This window comes from Anomaloglossus baeobatrachus, chromosome 10 (assembly GCF_048569485.1).
Source record: "Anomaloglossus baeobatrachus isolate aAnoBae1 chromosome 10, aAnoBae1.hap1, whole genome shotgun sequence".
NCBI lineage: Eukaryota > Metazoa > Chordata > Amphibia > Anura > Aromobatidae > Anomaloglossus > Anomaloglossus baeobatrachus.
The window spans coordinates 197,144,455-197,159,729 of NC_134362.1; the positions used below are offsets into that span (position 1 = coordinate 197,144,455).

Genomic DNA, 15,275 nt, shown 5'->3' on the forward strand with positions numbered 1-15,275 from the left:
AAAGTGGGAGATTTGTACAAGGTAAAAGGGATTTTGAATAAGGAAGGCTATCACTCCGTTTTGCAACCCCATAACATACCCTGTGGACAGCGCTTGATTGGAGCCAATTTCATCCTACAACAGGACAATGACCCAAAGCACACCTCCAAATTATGCATGAACTATTTAGGGAAGAAGCCGGCAGCTGGTATTCTATCTGTAATGGAGTGGCAGCCCAGTCACCAGACCTCAACCCTATAGAGCTGTTGTGGGAGCAGCAAAAAGTGACCATCAAACCAATCCAACTTGTGGAGGGGGGAAGCATGGGGCAAAATATCTCCAGATTACCTCCGCTAATTAACAGCTAGAATGCCAAAGCTCTGCAAAGCTGGAATTGCTGCAGAGGAGCATTCAAGCCAAGTGTGAGGAGAAAATTATTATTTCACGTAACAATCATTATTTCTGACCTCGTCACTGTCTGGACGATATTCTCTATTCATTACGCAACTCATCTGATAAATAAAAGTAGGATTCTTCATGGAAAAGACAAAATTGTCTGGGGGACCCCAAAACTTTTGAACTGTAGCAAATCCACAGATTAGATTACGGCTGCGTTCACACTGGCGTATGTTGTCTCTTGCGAGACAATCGGATTGATTGAGCAAAAGACGTGGCTCAAATTCTGCTCAGAGTGTGACCCGAGTGATATTTACTGTGATCTGATTCTCCCGCATGGAGAGGTTCATTTCTCCATCTTCTCCGTTGCCTGTTCCGGATGTCATCTGAGTGCCGTACAATGTTTTCCACGTTCCGTCTGGTATACGCTACCACTCGCAGCGTGCAGCAAATCGGCATGAGAAAAAAACCCACGAAAAATAACACTGGGTCGGATAGCCCTCGTCCCTGTTATACGCTCGTGTGAGCGAGGGGTACTTTGCACGTTGCGACATCGCACCTGCGATATCGTCGGGGTCAAATCGAAAGTGACGCACATCCGGCGCCGGTAACGACGTCGCAACGTGTAAAGCCTAGTAGAGAAGCTGAACGAGCGTGAAACAGTCACAAATCGGTGGTCTGTGTCACGTCGTTCATTTTCATAATGTCGGTGCAGCGACAGGTCCGATGTTGTTCCTCGTTCCTGCGGCCGCACACATCGCTTTGTATGAAGCCGCAGGAGCGAGGAACATCTCCTTACCTGCCTCCACCGGCTATGCGGAAGGAAGGAGGTGGGCGGGATGTTTACGTCCCGCTCATCTCCGCCCCTCCGCTTCTATTGGCCGCCTGCCGTGTGACGTCGCTATGACGCCGCACGACCCTCCCCCTTAGGAAGGAGGCGGGTCGCCGGCCAGAGCGACGTCGCAGGGCAGGTAAGTGCATGTGAAGCTGCCGTAGCGATAATGTTTGCTACGGCAGCAATCACAAGATATCGCGAATGGAACGGGGGCGGGGACTATCGCGCTCGGCATCGCTAGCATCAGCTAGCGATGTCGCAGCGTGCAAAGTACCCCTTATTCTTAGGGTGTGACCCAATATGGACGCCCTCGCTCAATTTTGCAGTGCCACCAGTATATTAGGCATATATGGACTGGGGGAGGACACAGCAGATGTCCACTATGTATTGTATAGAGCAAAATGTTATACAGATGCCTTGGTCCTCACTAGCTTAACCTAATGCACCACCAGGGGAAAGCTACTTTTGAAGCGGCATTGCCCCCATAGCTTGCGGCACCCTATGCAAGTGCATATGTAGTACTACGGTAAATGTCCACCCTCGATATGGACACCCAAGGTATAGGATGCCCCTCTAATAACCAGAGTAAAGTGGGGCGACACAGTGTACCCCTTGCTCCAAGGGTGGATGTACGTTGTCTCCAACCTGTGCACCTATGCAAGGGTGCGGGAGGTTGGTGGTCCAACAACCATCTACAAATCAGCTTCTGTCTATTACTCTGCAGAATTAATTTCCTGGCTCACAATTACTGGGGTCTCAGTAGAGATACATAAGGGGGGCACTCAATGTTCAGACACCGGAGAAGCGGCCCATATTCTGCTCTTCTTCAGGGTATCCTTACTGGGGGGCACTAAATGCTGAGATACCAGAGAAGCGGCCCATATTCTGCTCTTCTTCAGGGTAATAAGGGGGGGGGGGCACTATATGCTGAGATTCCAGAAAAGCGGCCCATATTCTGCTCTTCTTCAGGGTGATAAGGGGGGGCACTCAATGTTAACACTCCGAAGAAGCGGCCCATATTATGGGCGGCACGGTGGCTCAGTGGTTAGCACTGCAGCCTTGCAGCGCTGGGGTCCTGGGTTCAAATCCCACCAAGGACACCATCTGCAAGGAGTTTGTATGTTCTCCCCGTGTTTGCGTGGGTTTCCTCCGGGTACTCCGGTTTCCTCCCACACTCCAAAGACATACAGTTAGGGACTCTAGATTGTGAGCCCCAATGGGGACAGTGTTGCAAATGTATGTAAAGCGCTGTGGAATTAATAGCGCTATATAAATGAATAAAATTATTATTATTATTATTATTATATTATGCTTTTCTTCAGGGTCCATAAGGAGGGGCACTCGATGTTAACACACCGAGAGGCGGCCCATATTCTGCTCTTCTTCAGGGTACATAAGGGGGGAACCCAATGCTGAGCCACCGGAGAAGCAGCCCATATTCTGCTCTTCTTCAGGGTATCTAAGGGGGGGGGGGGGCACTCAATGTTGAGACACCGGAGAAGCGGCCCATATTCTGTTCTTCTTCAGGGTACATAAGGGGGGGCACTAAATGCTGAGATACCAGAAAAGCGGCCCATATTCTGCTCTTCTTCAGGGTACATAAGGGGGGGGAACTCAATATTGAGACACCGGAGAAGCAGCCCATATTCTGTTCTTCTTCAGGGTGCATAAGGGGGCACTCAATGTTATGACACCAGAGAAGAGAAGCAGCCCATATTCTGCTCCTCTTCAGGGTACATAAGGGGGCACTCAATGTTGAGACACCAGAGAAGCAGCCCATATACTGCTTTTCTTCAGGGTCCCTAAGGAGGGGCACTCGAAGTTAACACACCGGAGAAGCGGCCCATATTCTGCTCTTCTTCAGGGTAATAAGGGGGGGGGGCACTATATGCTGAGATTCCAGAAAAGCGGCCCATATTCTGCTCTTCTTCAGGGTGATAAGGGGGGGCACTCAATGTTAACACTCCGAAGAAGCGGCCCATATTATGCTTTTCTTCAGGGTCCATAAGGAGGGGCACTCGATGTTAACACACCGAGAGGCGGCCCATATTCTGCTCTTCTTCAGGGTACATAAGGGGGGAACCCAATGCTGAGCCACCGGAGAAGCAGCCCATATTCTGCTCTTCTTCAGGGTATCTAAGGGGGGAAGGCACTCAATGTTGAGACACCGGAGAAGCGGCCCATATTCTGTTCTTCTTCAGGGTACATAAGGGGGAGCACTAAATGCTGAGATACCAGAAAAGCGGCCCATATTCTGCTCTTCTTCAGGGTACATAAGGGGGGGGAACTCAATATTGAGACACCGGAGAAGCAGCCCATATTCTGTTCTTCTTCAGGGTGCATAAGGGGGCACTCAATGTTATGACACCAGAGAAGAGAAGCAGCCCATATTCTGCTCCTCTTCAGGGTACATAAGGGGGCACTCAATGTTGAGACACCAGAGAAGCAGCCCATATACTGCTTTTCTTCAGGGTCCATAAGGAGGGGCACTCGAAGTTAACACACCGGAGAAGCGGCCCATATTCTGCTCTTCTTCAGGGTACATAAGGGGGGGGGCACTCAATATTGAGACACCGGAGAAGCAGCCCATATTCTGCTCTTCTTCAGGGTACATAAGGGGGGCGCACTAAATGCTGAGATACCAGAAAAGCGGCCCATATTCTGCTCTTCTTCAGGGTACATAAGGGGGGGGGGACACTCAATGTTAACACACCGGAGAAGTGGCCCATATTCTGTTCTTCTACAGGGTACATAAGGGGGGGGGCACTCAATGCTGAGACACCGGAGAAGTGGCCCATATTCTGTTCTTCTTCAGTGTACATAAGGGGGCATCCAATGTTGAGACATTGGAGAAGCGGCCCATATTCTGCTCTTCTTCAGGGTTCATAAGGTGCGGCACTCAATGTTGACACACCAGAGAAGCAATCCATATTCTGCTCTTCTTCGGGGTACATTGCAGCACTCAATGTTGACACACCAGAGAAGCGGCCTATATTCTGCTCTTCTTCAGGGTGCATAAGGGGGGGCACTCAATGTTGAGACACTGGAGAAGAGGCCCATATTCTGCTCTTCTTCAGGGTACATAAGGGGGGCACTCAATGTTGACACACCAGAGAAGCGGCCCATATTCTGCTCTTCTTCAGGGTAATTAAAGGGGGGCACTCAATGTTGAGACACCGGAGAAGAGGCCCATATTCTGCTCTTCTTCAGGGTACATAAGGGGGCACTCAATGTTGACACACCAGAGAAGCAGCCCATATTCTGTTCTTCTACAGGGTACATAAGGGGGCACTCAATGTTGAGACACCGGAGAAGAGGCCCATATTCTGCTCTTCTTCAGGGTACATAAGGGGGGGCACTCAATGCTGAGACACCGGAGAAGCGGCCCATATTCTTTTCTTCTTCAGGGTACATAAGGGGGGGCACTCAATGTTGAGACACCGGAGAAGCGGTCCATATTCTGCTCTTCTTCAGGGTACATAAGGTGCAGCACTCAATGTTGAGACACCGGAGAAGCGGTCCATATTCTGCTCTTCTTCAGGGTACATAAAGGGGCACTCAATGTTGACACACCAGAGAAGCAGCCCATATTCTGTTCTTCTACAGGGTACATAAGGGGGGGGGCACTCAATGCTGAGACACCGGAGAAGTGGCCCATATTCTGTTCTTCTTCAGTGTACATAAGGGGGCATCCAATGTTGAGACATTGGAGAAGCGGCCCATATTCTGCTCTTCTTCAGGGTTCATAAGGTGCGGCACTCAATGTTGACACACCAGAGAAGCAATCCATATTCTGCTCTTCTTCGGGGTACATAAGGTGCAGCACTCAATGTTGACACACCAGAGAAGCGGCCTATATTCTGCTCTTCTTCAGGGTGCATAAGGGGGGGCACTCAATGTTGAGACACTGGAGAAGAGGCCCATATTCTGCTCTTCTTCAGGGTACATAAGGGGGGCACTCAATGTTGACACACCAGAGAAGCGGCCCATATTCTGCTCTTCTTCAGGGTAATTAAAGGGGGGCACTCAATGTTGAGACACCGGAGAAGAGGCCCATATTCTGCTCTTCTTCAGGGTACATAAGGGGGCACTCAATGTTGACACACCAGAGAAGCAGCCCATATTCTGTTCTTCTACAGGGTACATAAGGGGGCACTCAATGTTGAGACACCGGAGAAGAGGTCCATATTCTGCTCTTCTTCAGGGTACATAAGGGGGGGCACTCAATGCTGAGACACCGGAGAAGCGGCCCATATTCTTTTCTTCTTCAGGGTACATAAGGGGGGGCACTCAATGTTGAGACACCGGAGAAGCGGTCCATATTCTGCTCTTCTTCAGGGTACATAAGGGGGCACTCAATGTTGACACACCAGAGAAGCAATCCGTATTCTGCTCTTCTTCGGGCTACATAAGGTGCAGCACTCAATGTTGAGACACCGGAGAAGCGGTCCATATTCTGCTCTTCTTCAGGGTACATAAAGGGGCACTCAATGTTGACACACCAGAGAAGCAGCCCATATTCTGTTCTTCTACAGGGTACATAAGGGGGCACTCAATGTTGAGACACCGGAGAAGCGGCCCATATTCTGCTCTTCTGCAGGGTACATACAGGGGGGGCACTCAATGTTGAGACACCGGAGAAGCGGCCCATATTCTACTCTTCTTCAGGGTTTATAAGGGGGGCACTCAATGTTGACACACCAGAGAAGTAGCCCATATTCTGTTCTTCTACAGGGTACATAAGGGGGCACTCAATGTTGAGACACCGGAGAAGTGGCCCATATTCTGCTCTTCTTCAGGGTCCCTCTGCAATCATGTCACCTACCAAACCTAATAAAGCAAGCGGTTGTCACGGCCTGACCCTATTATTACCATCCACAGGTAGCGACATAAACTTTTATAAGGTTTTCGATAATTCCTTCATAGAGAATATAATAAAATAAGAACAAAATCAGATTTATACAAAGACTCAATATATTGGGATAAATAAATAAATAAATATGATTAAAATTAGATGATAAATTAAAAGATCATACAGACACAAAAGAAGTACCGATTTACATCTCAGGCTTGGGTCCGGGTAGAACCGTGCTCCTGGGGCAAAAGCAAAAAAAAAAAGTGACACTCCATAAGCGGAAACAATGGAAAGAAAGACAAGCTTTTTTAGGGACCCCAAGTGGTGGCTCTCGAGTGCTGTATTGTATCCTGCAGGTGGTCTTCAGTTCTGCTGGTACGTTTGGTTCTGTATCTGTGCTTTAGCCCTTAATATCCAGTGAGCTTGGGGAAACTAATACAGTAGTAAAATATGGCGCTCATTGATTATGGTCGGCATTGTCCCTGCAACTAAACCATCTTCTCTCTTAAAAAATTAGCAAATTATTTACCTTTTTTTTTTAGTAAATCAAATTGTAAGACTGAAACCCCCATCATTCATCCAGTGAGGTATTAAAGGGGATGTGTCACCAGAAAATGACCTACGGTTTAAAGGTATGTGCACACAACGTCTTATTTGCGCAGCGTTCTTGTAGGTGAAGTGGCTTTTTTGAAAACAACTTTTTTTTTTTTCTCTAAAGCATCTTCCTGGCAGGGTCGCTTTTACATTGCGGTATATTGTATTCATTTTTTTCGGAGGTTTGGCGGCTCTTTTTCAGACGGAATCTACCTAAAAAAGACGCTGTGTGCACACACTCTTAAGACAATCTGTGTTTAAAAAAAAAAAAAATCTTTCAATTTTCACAACAGCCACTAGGGTTTTTTCCTCATATTTCCTCTTCTTTCAGGAAATGCACATGTACATTAGCAGCAATAATGTGACCCTATTTTTATTTTTTTTTTGTATTGAAGCATCTAATGAGCGTGTGCAAGGGTCAGTATGAAGTGAGAAGGAAGAGGTGAACTGTGACATTACCCATTATGATTTGTGGATCATGTGTTATGAGCTGTGTACAGAGGTGTTATCACTCATTGTACAGAAGGAGAAGGTGAGCTGTGATATCGACTATTGTGAATGATGGATCCTTTGTCATCTACTATATATTGAGGAGATATCAGTCACTGTGCAGGAGTGGGAGGAGGTGAGCTGTGACATCACTTAATGTGACTGGTTGATCCTGTGTTATCTTCTGTATATAGAGGTGTTAATAGTCATTTTACAGGAGGAGGAGGTGAGCTGTGACATCGACTATTGTGCATGGTGGATCCTGTGTTATCTACTGTATATAAAGGTGTTATCAGTCATTGAACAGGAGAAGAATGAGGTGAGCTGTGACATCACCTATTGAATGGTGGATCCTGTTATCTACTGTGTATAGAGGTGTTATCAGTCATTGTACAGAAGGAGGAGGTAAGCTGTGACATCACCTATTGTGCATGGTGGATCCTGTGTTATTTCCTGTATATAGAGGTGTTATCAGTCATTGAACAGGAGAAGAATGAGCTGAGCTGTGACATCACCTATTGTGAATGGTGGATCCTGTTATCTACTGTATATAGAGGTGTTATCAGTCATTGTACAGAAGGAGGAGGTGAGCTGTGACGTCACATATTGTGAACCGTAAATCCTGTGTTATCTACTGTATATAGAGGTGTTATTAGTCATTGAACAGGAGAAGAATGAGGTAAGCTGTGACATCACCTATTGTGATTGGTGGATCCTGTTATCTACTGTATATAGAGGTGTTATCAGTCATTGTGCAGGAGTGGGAGGAGGTGAGCTGTGACATCATCTATTGTGAATGTTGGGTCCTGTATATCTACTGTAAATATGTATTATCAGTCATTGTACAGTAGGAGGAAGAGGTGAGCTGTGACATTACCTATTGTGAATGGTGGATCCTGTCTTATCTAATGTATATAGAGATGTAATCAGTCGTTGTAGAGGAGGGGGAGGATGAGAGCTGTGATATCACCTGTTGTGAATGGTGGATCTTGTGTTATCTATTGTATATAGAGGTGTTATTAGTCATTGTACAGGAGGATGAGGTGAGCTGTGACATCACTTACTGTACTGTATACAGAAGTGTTATGTTACTGTATTGGAGGAGGAAGAGGTGATCTGTGACATCGCCCATTGTGATTGGAAGATTCTGTGTTATCAGCTGTGTATAGAGGTGTTATCAATCACTCTAATCCTGTCTGTGATGATAATGAGGCTGCTGAAAACTCAGAAAGAATAGGAAATATGAGTCTAAAATAGTCCTGGTGGAAAGTGTGAAAATTGCTGTTTTTAACATAGATTATGATATGAAAAAAAAATTGCCAAAAATGTTTAAAAATACGTCACACAGAAAAAAAATAATTTCAGGTCATTTTCTGATAATACATTTTAATTGAAGGCTTATATGCCATCATATACCGTCATCAATGGGACAATGGGAGTCCAGGGCTATGGTCTACCTGCTGGGAGTTGTAGTTCTACAATAGCAATATAGCCGCAGGTTGGAGGACGCTGCCCTGACTCGGCACACAAGATCCTCGCATGGATTCGGACACATATGATATAAAAATATATGGTTCGTGTTGAAATATGGCCTTTTTCAAAAAAGTACAAAAAAACCCCAAAAACCTAAGCCACTGGTAGGAAGCAATCAGCAAAGTAATAAGGATTCGTCGTCACTAGTGCTGCTCTCCGAGAGCGGGTGTGGGGTCGGTCGTTCACAATGGACGTGTACCCCCAAAGGCTCCTCATGGCAAGAAGATGCACAGCTACGCGGCTGCGCCAACCCCTGAATTTGGACATTCGCTGAGCTGTCTAAGTGGCCGGAGTTTTTCAAAGGCAATTGTTTATGGCTATGGGTCCTTTCCGGTACAGGCACCAAATAAAAAGCCCCCAAGAGTTCAGCCGAAGACGTCTCTCCGGGGTCTTCCCTTATGGCTGGATTAAAATACCCATGGCAAGGGTTTTCAGAGTCCGACGACGCAGAAGACGTCTCTGCGCGAGTCTGTGGCAGGACGGTTAGAGGAACCCCCCGTTCCGGATCCACCTGGTGGTCCGCAGAATCAGAACTGTCGCCCTCTTGGCTAGAAGTCTGTGTTTCTGTGTTTAAGGTTTCGGGAGGGGTGATAGGGCTCGGCCAGGTGTCTTCACCTCTGCCGGGGTCCGTCTCCCCGAACCGGGCCTGTGAGAGGAGCGATGACGTCAGTAGGGGGATTTGTCCTCTTGCACGGGGGCGATGGAATAATCTGTTCCAAAGTCTTCCAAGACGTCTTCTGGAGGAAGCCCTTCTTGAAGAGTGTCGCCTCATCTGCCGTCGCATTGCCGTACGGATGTTCTGTAGCATGGACACCTGGGGAAAAAAAAGAAATATAGGGGAATAACTGGACAGATCATTGTATCCTGTAATACTCTGCGCTGCTGAAGGACGCGGCTCCTAATTCTGTCTGTAATCTCTGAAGATTATGACACGGCCTCTTGTGCAGCTCTGCCCTTAACCCCTTTACGACCAAGAACGTACCAGTACGTCCTTTGTCATGTTGGGGTAATCACTGCTGGCTGCTGCAGTGAGCTGGCAGTGATCCCTGCACATGTCTGCTGATTTGAACAGCAGACATGTGGGGCTAACAGGCGCAGGTGGATCCGCGATCCATCCGCGCCTGTTAACCTCTTAGATCGTGCGGTCAAAATGTGACAGAGCGATTTAAATGACAGAAGTGGGGATTGTGCCGTTCCCCGCCGCCATCGGAGGCCCTGTGATGCGTTCACTGGGAGCTGACGGTTGCCATGGTAGCACAGGGCCATGTGATAACTCCTGTCGCTATCATGACGTACAGTTAGGTCCAGAAATATTTGGACAGTGACACAAGTTTTGTTATTTTAGCTGTTTACAAAAACATGTTCAGAAATACAATTATATATATAATATGGGCTGAAAGTGCACACTCCCAGCTGCAATATGAGAGTTTTCACATCCAAATCGGAGAAAGGGTTTAGGAATCATAGCTCTGTAATGCATAGCCTCATCTTTTTCAAGGGACCAAAAGTAATTGGACAAGGGACTCTAAGGGCTGCAATTAACTCTGAAGGCGTCTCCCTCGTTAACCTGTAATCAATGAAGTAGTTAAAAGGTCTGGGGTTGATTACAGGTGTGTGGTTTTGCATTTGGAAGCTGTTGCTGTGACCAGACAACATGCGGTCTAAGGAACTCTCAATTGAGGTGAAGCAGAACATCCTGAGGCTGAAAAAAAAGAAAAAATCCATCAGAGAGATAGCAGACATGCTTGGAGTAGCAAAATCAACAGTCGGGTACATTCTGAGAAAAAAGGAATTGACTGGTGAGCTTGGGAACTCAAAAAGGCCTGGGCGTCCACGGATGACAACAGTGGTGGATGATCGCCGCATACTTTCTTTGGTGAAGAAGAACCCGTTCACAACATCAACTGAAGTCCAGAACACTCTCAGTGAAGTAGGTGTATCTGTCTCTAAGTCAACAGTAAAGAGAAGACTCCATGAAAGTAAATACAAAGGGTTCACATCTAGATGCAAACCATTCATCAATTCCAAAAATAGACAGGCCAGAGTTAAATTTGCTGAAAAACACCTCATGAAGCCAGCTCAGTTCTGGAAAAGTATTCTATGGACAGATGAGACCAAGATCAACCTGTACCAGAATGATGGGAAGAAAAAAGTTTGGAGAAGAAAGGGAACGGCACATGATCCAAGGCACACCACATCCTCTGTAAAACATGGTGGAGGCAACGTGATGGCATGGGCATGCATGGCTTTCAATGGCACTGGGTCACTTGTGTTTATTGATGACATAACAGCAGACAAGAGTAGCCGGATGAATTCTGAAGTGTACCGGGATATACTTTCAGCCCAGATTCAGCCAAATGCCGCAAAGTTGATCGGACGGCGCTTCATAGTACAGATGGACAATGACCCCAAGCATACAGCCAAAGCTACCCAGGAGTTCATGAGTGCAAAAAAGTGGAACATTCTGCAATGGCCAAGTCAATCACCAGATCTTAACCCAATTGAGCATGCATTTCACTTGCTCAAATCCAGACTTAAGACGGAAAGACCCACAAACAAGCAAGACCTGAAGGCTGCGGCTGTAAAGGCCTGGCAAAGCATTAAGAAGGAGGAAACCCAGCATTTGGTGATGTCCATGGGTTCCAGACTTAAGGCAGTGATTGCCTCCAAAGGATTCGTAACAAAATATTGAAAATAAAAATATTTTGTTTGGGTTTGGTTTATTTGTCCAATTACTTTTGACCTCCTAAAATGTGGAGTGTTTGTAAAGAAATGTGACAATTCCTACAATTTCTATCAGATATTTTTGTTCAAACCTTCAAATTAAACGTTACAATCTGCACTTGAATTCTGTTGTAGAGGTTTCATTTCAAATCCAATGTGGTGGCATGCAGAGCCCAACTCGCGAACATTGTGTCACTGTCCAAATATTTCTGGACCTAACTGTATTTCCTATTAGAGCCAGCAGAGTAGCGGCTGTAACAAGAATGCAGCGTTTCTGCTGATCAGAGCTGTGCAGCTCTGATCAACAGAAATGAATGAGCAATCAGACTGCTGATCCTTATAGTCCCCTAGGGGGACAAGTAAAATAAAAAAAATGTAAAAAAATAGTTTGAAAAAATATAAAAACCCTAAAAGTTCAAATTCACCCCATTGAAAAAAAAAACAGTTGAAAATAAATATATGCATATTTGGTATCGCCGCGTTCAAAAATGCCCGATCTATCAAAATATCAAATCAATTAATCTGATCGTGGCGAGAAAAAAATTCCAAAAGCTAAAATTAAGTTTTTTGGTCGCTGCAAAAAGACGCAAAAAATAAGCCATCACCGAGCCCCATATCCCAAAAAATGAGAACACTACAGGTCTCAGAAAATGGCGCCAAAAGGGAGACTTTTTTTTGGACAAAATTCTGAATTTTTTTAACCCCTTAGATAAAAGTAAACCTATACATGTTTGGTGTCTACGCACTCGTCCTGACCTGAGGCATCACACCCACACATCAGTTACCATGTAGTGAACACCGTGAATCAAATATCCCAAAAACAATCATTCAATCGCAATTTCTTTGCAATTTCACCGCACTTGGATTTTTTCTCCTCATTTTTCAGTACACTGTATGGTACAAGTAATGGCTTCTTTCAAAAGCACAACTCATCCCACAAAAACTAAGCCTTTTAGATGGTAAGATTGAAGGAAATATACAAAAGTTGGGGTTCTTAGAAGAGGGGAAGGAAACAACAAAAATGAAAAACAGAAAATCGCCCGGGGGTGACTACAAACTTTACATGTCTAACCATACACATGCACACTCAGCTCAGTTGAGCGTGCATGTGCTTTCAGTAGGGAGAAGGGAATAAGCTGCTGTCAGAAACCTCTGGCGGCAGCTTATCTCCTATGAGCACCAAGGATCGGGGGTTGAACCTAAATAGGCATGACCCTTCTTTCTTTGGCACTTTTTTGGAGGGGTAGCCACAATAGCCCACATAAACATGAGACAGTTGACTGGTTCTTCTGAAATCACAGCTTTTGGCAGATGTCTATGACCCCCTTAACGTGAGATTGGTCACCGCTGACACACTCCTCAACCGAAACACTCTGTGCTGCAGAAAGAATACAGTTTAATAAAACATGGAAGTGTATTTACTTGGGAGTCACTGACAGCTGGAAAGTCTTCAACGGGAGGAATGAGCCCCTGTGCGATGAGCTGCCCGTAAGAAGGAGGAGCCTCGCGTCTCACAAACTCCGCCTCTAAACGGGTCATTTGTGTTTCAAAAGCCCTGAAAAATAAAAAGTATACAAGCATTCATTAAACATAAAAAACATGAGAGCTCAAGGCTACCTATCGAATATGCTCATAAACATATTGAAGTTTACTAATTAGGTTAAAATGGCGGACTTGTTCCAGAAAAAGTACTGCTGTTGTACTGCAGCTCAGCCCAATACTTATTGCTGGTCTCCTCCAGTAACAGCGCCACTCCTGCTCAGTGGCCGTGCATTATTTTTGCCTATTAATTTGAATGCAATAAACCATTGGTCCAGTATTGAACCCCTGAGGCCCTTCCATTGGTCCAGTATTGAACCCCTGAGGCCCTTCCATTGGTCCAGTATTGAACCCCTGAGGCCCTTCCATTGGTCCAGTATTGAACCCCTGAGGTCCTTCCATTGGTCCAGTATTGAACCCCTGAGGCCCTTCCATTGGTCCAGTATTGAACCCCTGAGGCCCTTCCATTGGTCCAGTATTGAACCCCTGAGGCCCTTCCATTGGTCCAGTATTGAACCCCTGAGGCCCTTCCATTGGTCCAGTATTGAACCCCTGAGGTCCTTCCATTGGTCCAGTATTGAACCCCTGAGGTCCTTCCATAGGTCCAGTATTGAACCCCTGAGGCCCTTCCATTGGTCCAGTATTGAACCCCTGAGGCCCTTTCATTGGTCCAGTATTGAACCCCTGAGGTCCTTCCATAGGTCCAGTATTGAACCCCTGAGGCCCTTCCATTTGTCCAGTATTGAACCCCTGAGGCCCTTCCATTGGTCCAGTATTGAACCCCTGAGGTCCTTCCATTGGTCCAGTATTGAACCCCTGAGGTACTTCCATTGGTCCAGTATTGAACCCCTGAGGTCCTTCCATTGGTCCAGTATTGAACCCCTGAGGTCCTTCCATTGGTCCAGTATTGAACCCCTGAGGTCCTTCCATTGGTCCAGTATTGAACCCCTGAGGCCCTTCCATTGGTCCAGTATTGAACCCCTGAGGTCCTTCCATTGGTCCAGTATTGAACCCCTGAGGTACTTCCATTGGTTCAGTATTGAACCCCTGAGGCCCTTCCATTGGTCCAGTATTGAACCCCTGAGGTCCTTCCATTGGTCCAGTATTGAACCCCTGAGGCCCTTCCATTGGTTCAGTATTGAACCCCTGAGGTCCTTCCATTGGTCCAGTATTGAACCCCTGAGGCCCTTCCATTGGTCCAGTATTGAACCCCTGAGGCCCTTCGATTGGTCCAGTATTGAACCCCTGAGGCCCTTCCATTGGTCCAGTATTGAACCCCTGAGGCCCTTCCATTGGTTCAGTATTGAACCCCTGAGGTCCTTCCATTGGTCCAGTATTGAACCCCTGAGGCCCTTCCATTGGTCCAGTATTGAACCCCTGAGGCCCTTCCATTGGTCCAGTATTGAACCCCTGAGGCCCTTCCATTGGTCCAGTATTGAACCCCTGAGGCCCTTCCATTGGTCCAGTATTGAACCCCTGAGGCCCTTCCATTGGTCCAGTATTGAACCCCTGAGGCCCTTCCATTGGTCCAGTATTGAACCCCTGAGGCCCTTCCATTGGTCCAGTATTGAACCCCTGAGGCCCTTCCATTGGTCCAGTATTGAACCCCTGAGGCCCTTCCATTGGTCCAGTATTGAACCCCTGAGGCCCTTCCATTGGTCCAGTATTGAACCCCTGAGGTCCTTCCATAGGTCCAGTATTGAACCCCTGAGGCCCTTCCATTTGTCCAGTATTGAACCCCTGAGGCCCTTCCATTGGTCCAGTATTGAACCCCTGAGGCCCTTCCATTGCTCTAGAATTGAACCTCTGAGGCCCTTCCATTGGTATTGATCTCCCAAGAACATGGAATATATTTTGAGGAATATACTGATTTAATTATTGTTTTGCCTTTAACCATATGCCTTGCATTACGCCTAGCCCTAACCCTTGCCTTATCCCTAACCCTAACCTTATCACTAGCCTTCTTCCTCTAACCTTAGCCTTATGCCTAGCACTACTGATAATGCTATCACTCGCCTTATCCCTAAAGGGGGCTTTAGACGCTACGAGATCGCTATAGCGAACTCGTTGGGGTCACGGAATTTGTGACGCACATCCGGCCGCATTAGCGATGCCGTTGCGTGTAACACCTATGAGCGATTTTGCATCGTCGCAAAAACGTGCAAAATCGCTCATCGGTGACATGGGGGTCCATTCTCAAAAATCGTTACTGCAGCAGTAACGAAGTTGTTCGTCGTTCCTGCGGCAGCACAGATCGCTCCGTGTGACGCCGCAGGAACGAGGAACCTCTCCTTACCTGCGTCCCGGCCACAATGCGAAAGGAAGGAGGTA

The 15,275-nt window shown here is 46.7% G+C and overlaps 1 protein-coding gene across 2 annotated transcripts in view; it reads right to left on the reverse strand.

The window, feature by feature from the left end:
* Positions 1-6,209: 6,209 nt before the first annotated feature.
* Positions 6,210-15,275, reverse strand: part of LRP3 (LDL receptor related protein 3) — a 43,383-nt gene continuing 34,317 nt past the window's right edge. For both annotated transcript variants that reach the window (XM_075326106.1, XM_075326105.1), the window contains exons 6-7: positions 12,828-12,960; positions 6,210-9,495 (exon numbers count right to left, since the gene is read on the reverse strand). In XM_075326106.1, coding sequence (XP_075182221.1) covers positions 8,797-9,495; positions 12,828-12,960 — 832 coding nt within the window. In that variant the 3' untranslated portion in view covers positions 6,210-8,796. The remainder of the gene's footprint in view (positions 9,496-12,827; positions 12,961-15,275) is intronic.